This window comes from Egretta garzetta, unplaced genomic scaffold (genome assembly GCF_000687185.1).
Source record: "Egretta garzetta isolate BGI_Z169 unplaced genomic scaffold, ASM68718v1 scaffold404, whole genome shotgun sequence".
NCBI lineage: Eukaryota > Metazoa > Chordata > Aves > Pelecaniformes > Ardeidae > Egretta > Egretta garzetta.
In genome coordinates, this window is record NW_009259323.1 from 757,428 (window position 1) to 765,729 (window position 8,302).

The window sequence follows — 8,302 nt, forward strand, 5'->3', positions numbered from 1 at the left end:
CAGGAAAGGCCTGCTGGTAGAGGAGGGGAGAGAGAAGGACACAGGTGAATATGATGCCAGGTCTCCCCTAATGTTTAATGCTGAAATACCTGACCCAGTGTGGTATTAAAAAGCAGTAGGAGAAGCAAATGAGGCTGTGCATTACCAAGTTCAGCCCAACAGGTTTTTCTGCCAGCAAAGGATTTCAGAGGAACTCGTTTTTCTGCTCAAATGAAACAACAGCTTGTGTTTGTTCTGAACGCTGCTTATTAAAAAAAAAAAAAAAAAAATCACGGAAGAAAATCATAGAGAAAAATCTGGTCAGAAGGGACCTCTGGAGGTCATTCAGTCCCTGCTCTACTCAGAGCCGAGAAAGACGGGACTGCAGCAGAGCTCGGAGAACAGAAGGACCACAGTGAGACAGGCACCAAGCCTGTGCCCCGCGCCTGGCAGCCTGCCCTCGCCACGGCTGCGGGGGCACAGCGTCTGCTCCTGCAGCCCCTCGCAGGGACAGAGGCCCTCTCCCTGCCTACCCCTTACAGCTGGAATCCGTGTGTCCTGCCTTTACGAAAATAAATGCTCTATCACTCTTCAAAAGTTCTCCCCAAAGTGACAGAGGAAAAGTTTAATAAAAGCACAAAGGTCACATTTTCTGTGCTTTCTAAAATAAAATGACAGATCTAATACCTGAATTATTAACTATCAGCATGAGGTTGTTTTATTTCCAAGTGCTTTTCTAACATACCTGGGGTATTTTTCTCACGTTGCATGAGCACATGGCTGTGGCCACTCCCAGCTGGCACAGACCGAGAGCAGAGCCCCAGGAGCTGCACAGGGAATTGCTGAAAACCAAAAAAGCCCAGAGTTATCAAAAATTTTTACCTTCTCCCCGGGGCGTGGGTGCTGGCAGCCGCTGCTCTGAATCTCTTGGGGCCTGGGGGTGGCCGTCGCCGTCCCTCCGGCTGCCCGCTGCTGCTGCTTTTGTCGAAAGCATCGCTGTTCTTGTTGCCCTGAAAGAGCAGCGAGAGCTCAGCAGTTGCCACCCGTGCCACAATCTTGGTGCATGAAGAGGGAGCGAGTGCGAGTGACAGCACACAACCGTCCTGCCCTCCGCCGACTGCGGCTGCCTGAAAACCCGGTGCATTTATTTGGCATTTTCTTTGGCTCTGTCTAGGGGGAAATCCAGCCTGCTCCCAGGCGCAGGGGGTGATGGCTGACGCTGCAGCGGCTCCCTCGCTGCTCTCGGATGCATTCAGTGCCGCTTGCGATTGCTTCAAAGCGCGCTCAGCCCCGCGCTGTGTGCTCTGCATTCCCCATATTCTCATTCCCAACTGTTTTGCCTTTGCAACTTCTTGCAACAGAACAGCCTTGCTCTGCAAGTGCTTTTTTTTTTTTTTCTCCTTTGATATTTTCTTGATGGGAAACAGATTCCTCGCTAAATCTATTAAAACCTGGCTTTCTTTTGTATCTATGGCAGCAATATTTCTATCGAGCAGTGTTCCTGTAGTCTCAACATTCTGACGTAGTATACACTGCTGTCAACAACAACACACCGTGTGCCTCAGTTCCTGGGCATGAAGCTACAAGTACCATGAGGAACGTTTCATTCTAATGGTGCAGAAATACCAAAAAAAATCAGTCCATGGAGAGCAAATCTTGCACAAGCCAAGCATTACAGCTTTGCTCAAGTTTCTTTTCGGTCATTGACTCTTTCTTGTTTGGACACGCATGTTGCCCGGTCCAAGCCCTGAAGCATGAAGCACGTCAGAAGACCCCTCAGCAGTGCAGGTCCCCCTGCAGTTACTTACACAAACTGCCACAGACTCTATCCCAGTTATTTCTGTGGGACAACCACCATCCCTGTTGCTACCCGCTAACTAGGATGTGTTTCCACATTCTTCCCACTTGGTTTATTTCTGCAAAATGGAACCTACCGTAGAATTATGCCTCCTAGCAACTGCTTATTACTTTCTGTTAATGCCCAGCCACACTCAATATCTGAGTCATTGCAGTCTTCATTTTCAGGAATAACCACACTCCATGCGCGTGCATGGCCAGTTCAGGGCTCTCTCACTTATACCCCCAGGACACAGCCATTAAATGTGCCATCATGTTCGCCACGTTGGTGTTTTTTTAAAAGCTTACTGAGCATACGCGACCTCCTAATTGAGTGGATTTCCATCAGCGCAGAAAACCCCAACCCCCTCTCACAGAGGACTATCTACCCGCCTGTTTTTCACCTTCTGCAGCAAGCCAGTTTAATATTAGTGATACTCAGAAGAAAGCTGTAGGAATTACTTCAATGGTGAACATGTATCTTCCTTTCCATCTCTTTAGTCTTAAAACCAACTCAAAAACCAAATGAAAATATGTCAATCTTTTTTTTTAAAGTGTTTTTGAACAGAGACAAGACCTAAACATTTAAACTTGAAAAAGGGAAAGCCATGAATGAAAACAAATGCATTTTACACTGAAGTGTGTGGGCAATCTGACCCATGGCTGTCACAGTACTGGGAATCAGCATCTCTGGGGGGGATACCCACTTGCGAGTGAAAAGTGTGTCTCTGGACCAAAGCCACCTGAAGTCAACAGCAGTCTGCCCTTTGACTTCACTGGATCTTGGAAAATGCTCTGGGTAGAGGACAAATAACTATGAATCCTAACATACCTCCTCTAAACGATAACAGTAAGATGAGATGACGTGAAATCTGGTTTTATGGAAATATTTTAAAATCTTTTAAGAACACATTTTAAAAAAAAAAACCTCTTTTGTAAACCCCATGGGAACTGATTCAGTAAAATTATGCCAAGTCATAAGCTTATAAAACCAACTGGAAAATTGCTGTTTTATATGCATATGTGTCTGTACTCACCTATGCATACAAATGCTGTGCACAGGCCTATAAAAATTGGTGCCTGTAAATTTTTTATGTATGTAGATTGTTCTTTGGGGTGATCCAGGATGATAAAATCCAGCAGATTTCTACATGACATTTGGGAACAGCTGTACCTTCCTTATGCCCCTACCTCCTGAGCCGATGCCTGGCGATTTAAAGGGCTCACTCCATTTAATGCGGCAGCTGCTCTTCTCCTGGGACCAGGCACAGTATTCCTGAATTGTCTCCGGTTGTATTGTTGTTGTCCAAACCCTCTTTTAAAACGGTAGGGTCCTACAAAAATAAACTCTTATTTTAGCATCCTTCAAAACTCAATTTATGATTAGTTTTGCAAATGGATTACAAGGTTAACTTAATATGATATAGGGGTATCTATATAAATAGGGATGCAAGATTCACATTAGTTTATTCCAGTAAATTAATTTTGCAGAATATTAGATAATTTCTCTTTCCAATGTCTCACTAACATACTTATTATATGTAGAACTGACAAACACATTATTTGATTTGAAAGACTATAGAAAAGAAAAGCCTTCCACCATCCTGATTCCTAATAAAGGCAGGAACACTCGCATCAGGAAACCCGTCAATCTGTTGTCAGAGCTCACATTGCTGTGAATTAACTGTGAAATGGAAAAAGCCTTTTGATACAGATGCGCAAGTGGCTTGAGCATCCAGAAGCCAACCCCACAGCAGCCTGGAATAGCTCTGAGTGCCCACATTATAGCACTTGATAAGTGAAGACTGGACCATTATTTTCATATATAAATACATATATATATATATTTTTAGCTTGACATTTCCTTATTTACTGCTTATATTGAAGGGGGCACCTTCTGCCGCTGTTTTACATAACTGCACCATATACACACACCAACAGCGCATCTTGCATTTAACGTTTTCCCCTAAGCCTGTTTATGATTTTGAAGTGTGCTGAAGTGTCAAGCGAGAGGAAAGCACTCCGTCAGATGGAGGCACAGTGCATTAAAGCCTAATTACTCCACATGATAAACTTCTGTAGTCATAATGAAGTAGACATTTTCCGAGCCGCTATACCAGTGAAATGTGCACACACACTCCGAGGGGCGGATAAATCAGGCATAAAGCATGGCAGAGGGCACCAAGAGTGCGGTTAAACCCCTGCACCACATAGTCGAACCTCACTGATACAGACCACAGAGCAGTTAGACGCGTGTATTGATCCTACACCATCTATTCCTACATCACAGCAATTTATAATGACTCGGAGCAATTAGAAATGAAGAGTTCTCCGGCAGCAGTGACATTGCTGTCAGGGGCCATCACCGCAGTGATTAATGAAGGCTGCAGCCCCAGGGTATAACACCGGCCAGCGCCAGCGTGGGCTGGTTACACTGGAATACAAGTGAAGATGATTTGAGCTGCGCTGGCTCTAAAACAAAAGGGCATCAGGGCCTGCCGGTGGGCAGCGCCTCCCAAACAGCACGGTGGGGTGCTTGGCTCCCTACAGCCAGAGGTGCTGGTTGGGAACACTCACAAAAATGCAATGCTGTTCACAAGCTCTGTGGGGCCAGTAGTTATTTTCTTTGCAAGCGATGCCCTCCCACCGCAGAAGTGCAGGTGTGTAAATGTTCCTCTCCTGACAAGCACCTGAATTTTGGCAATCTGTGTCTTTTTGACTGGATGTGTTCTCGCTGTGTTTAATGGCCCTTTTTTCCCTCCTGATTCTGTCCCCACAGTTTGTTTTTCCCTTTCTTGATCCCTTCAACAACCACCCGGGGCTTGCCCCTCTCTCTTGCCTGTTTGCCACCAAGCCTTGCCACACAGCTCGCCTGCGCCCTGGGGAGGGCACCGCCGCCGCAGCAAGACGGACTGAGCTCAGCCGCCTTCCCCGGGCACTGCACCGCTGCAATGGGAGGGACTGATGCAGAAGGCAGCTCTGACTAGAAAATCATGCCCCTATCAGCCAGCTCACATTAGAGACCCCCTGCTCAGCGGCGCACTCAGGCACGCCTCGGCCGGTGTAAACAACTAATGAGGGAGCCATCGGCCTCCGAGGGGTACCCCGTGTACACCAGCTGGGGGCCAAGGCCTCGGTCTGCCGCGTGTACCCTGAAGTGTGACATGTGGGAGGCTTCATCTCTGCAAAAAGTCTGGCAGATATTTACTAATGAAAGAACATTTGAATAAAACCCGCAGCATCAGCAGCTGGGGAAGACCCCCCCCACCCCTTGTTTGGGTGCATACTCAGAGCCTGGTGCTGAGCACACCTGGGCTGGCCAAGAGGCACCTCTGCCCAGCAAGTCCAGTTTGGGGAGAAGCTCCAATGTCTAACAGACTCTTTTTCTGAGAAGATTTGAAATTCAAATCTCTTGTCATTAAAAATCATCTTTTCCCCACTGGGGAGATGGTTTAAGCCATATTCCAGGAGGGATAACAGCACTTCGCTTGCATGAATTCTCTTGCTGGTTTAATCAGCATAATACCCTTCTCCATGCTCTGTCATTACAGTGCTGGGCTGTTCTGATTGTCATTTTGATAATGGTTATCACATCTCAGCCCAGAAGGGACTGCATTTCAGCAGGGACCGAAGTGAAATGAGCCCCCAAAGAATTACGGGCTAAATTCCCAGTCATGCTGAGCTTCCCAAAATTGCTACTGACATCAGCTCCACACAGCATGGTGAGTCCTGCACTTGGCAGGGCTGAATTCAGGCTTAGTAAAAACCTATGAAATACTAAGACTAGCAGAAATAATTCTATACATGAACAGAAAATGTCTCCTTTCTAAGAAATAGCTAAAAAATATATTTTCTTTGATTTACTTGATGTAGTAGTCTCTTGAGTGTGGAAGAATATCAAAGCCTGTGTTTCTGACAGAAAAATCAATTTGCAAAGGGCAATTATCATCATTCTGTTTTGAACCGGAACGATTCTTGGTAAGGCAATATGTGGTGGAGACCAAGAACATGAGAGTGGGAGGCAGACCGGAGACAAGCAGGATGGCTCCCAGCGATCCCACTGCCCTGATGTGCCATTAGCACTCCAAGGGAAGACTGCAAAGACATTGCTGCAAAATGTCACTAAAATCTTCAATGAAATGATTTAGCAGTAATTTAAAAAAAAAAAAAAAAAAGCAAAATTTTGATAAAGATAGCATTTCATGCAGCAGATCACTTCGGTTTTGTAGATAAAAGCTGGTGGAACCAAACATAGATTAGTCTGTGATCACACGGTATTATAAAAAACCTCATCATAAAAATAGCATGGTTGGCAAAAGTGACAAATTAGCTCCAATAACTGAGCTATCAAAGACAGTTACTGAAGGGGTAATTTAAGTGTGTTCTGGGAAAAAGAGGATTAGGAAGAGGCATAATTAAAATATGCAAAGCCAAAAGGGAATAGAGAATAGATATTAAGTCACTTTGAATTAGTAATTCATGAGAGGGTGGAAGGGAGAGAAATGGATGAATTTATGCTCTGAAAGGGCCCTGATATTCCGTTGTTGCAGTGAGAAAAGCTATTCAGAGCCCAAGTACATCTTACACGCACACAGGAGTTAGATGGGATAAGGATTTAAGAGCTGCATGTCGTTACACAAATGCATTTTCCAGCTTGGCAGGCCTCCCGCTGTCCCAGGGTGCTCACCTACCTTGCAAATTCCTCTGCATCCAGGTGCGGAAACGGGGCCGCCCATACCCGTATGCCGAATTCCTGTTCTTGACCTGCTGCCTTCGCCTGTCCCCCGCAGCACTGGCATCTGTTTGCTCCTTCCTGTGGCGTTTTATGATGTCATCTAGATCAAAATGGCAAAGGGGAAACCCATAAAGCCTGCACTTTCTACCAACAGTGATTCCCACTTTTGGTGCCTGCAATTGTCCGCAGTAAAAATGGAGCTTGCGGTTCTGTGAGCTACGCTGGCCAGACAATGAAGCTTAGCTCAGAAAGTATAGGATCGATTTACTCAGCTCCTGCGGGCTGGAGATTAGCGCAGCAAATTATTTAAGAATGTGCTACTATCCAGCACGTATCCACCACAGGCAGGACAGAGATTTCAGAGCCATGTCCCACCGAGGGATCCGATCCTGCAGATTTCCCACAGGCATAAGGGAATATGTTTTTGCAGGGGCACTGAGAGCTCAGTGCTGGCAGAGAACATTTTTTGAGAAGGTCTGACTTGTGAGGCTGTGGGAGAGGTGGTCAAAGGGGGGACAATGGGCAGAAGCACCCATGGGTGCACCCACGCTGTGACAGCCTCTTCGAGGGCTCCCCCTGCCATGTGCTGGACACAGGCACTGCCCTGTGCAGAGGACGGGTCCCTGATGTATAAGCACCACAAACACTGTTCAAGTGTCATGCAAACACAAGAGGGGTGAATGTCCCCCTAGCCCCTAAATTTGTAAACGGGAGAACTGAAGCTTGGTGCAGCGAAGGCTGCGATGTGAGGGCTGCGGGCAAGGGATCTCACTTGTACAGGGCAACTGTCAAGAAAAGGGGACATCATGGTCCTGCAAACACTCATGGTTCACCAGCTGGTTGTAGGATGGTTTGCTCTCAACTCCCATCTCCTGGAGTCAGCTACCTGCATGTCTGTCTTCAGTGCTTTAAAAAAACAAAGCAAGTTTCTAGCCCTCAGTTGTATGAGATGAAGCTTGAGGCCATAAACCTCTATGGCTCAAAAAACAGTGGGCAAATAGATGTAAAATGCACAATGAATATCAGCAATACTTTGTATTTTAAGTTCCACGATCCTTAGGACCTGACTCTTGATTTTCTGACTATCTGGGATAGACGCTCCTGCTTAATTACTCAATATAGCTAACCTAGAAACAGCTGGATAAGGATGTATCAGCAAGAACCTCTTAGCTTTTGCCATTGTCTGGTGAAGCAGAGAGGGAGAATATCCCAAATACAAGAGGACTATGCAGGGGATGCCTGCTCTCCCCTGCAAAACCTGGGTTCTCCCATATAGACCTGTCTACACCGCACCATGGGAACCAGCTCTCCGCTTCACGTTGAACACATCGATTCCATTTCCATGCTTGCCCCCCTGCCAGCAGCAGTAAGGTATTTTGGGAACCCCGCATGGCTCTCTGCAGCCAGGAGGAATGGCAACCAGCCAGCTCCCGCACGGCTACCATACGAGCACTGGGACCGGGCATGGCCGCCTCTCACCTCTGAGTCCCCATTGCCGCCCCACCACAAAAGAGTATAAACCAGCCTGAACACAGTAAAATGGACCCAGGATGTCCTGCCAATGTCCCAGGACTCCCCTCAGCCAAACTTCTTATCAGGCAGCTCTGAAGATGTGCCCTGCTGAGCTCTTCCATGAACTACAAGACGTTTCTTGCTTTCTTTGCAAGACACCATCCAAATGCAGTTCCCAAGGTGCAGAGCCTGTATGGAACAACCAGTTATTTTCCCTGTGGTTTAGACACTTTTGGTTTA

The 8,302-nt window shown here is 46.6% G+C and overlaps 1 protein-coding gene across 1 annotated transcript; it reads right to left on the reverse strand.

Annotated features, from left to right (window-relative positions):
- Positions 1 to 230: 230 nt before the first annotated feature.
- Positions 231 to 8,016, reverse strand: LOC118452050. The gene is given in 4 exon segments (XM_035892132.1): positions 231 to 989; positions 3,007 to 3,149; positions 6,507 to 6,788; positions 7,869 to 8,016. Coding segments are annotated over 4 exon segments (888 nt in total). The 3' UTR covers positions 231 to 674.
- Positions 8,017 to 8,302: the final 286 nt, after the last annotated feature.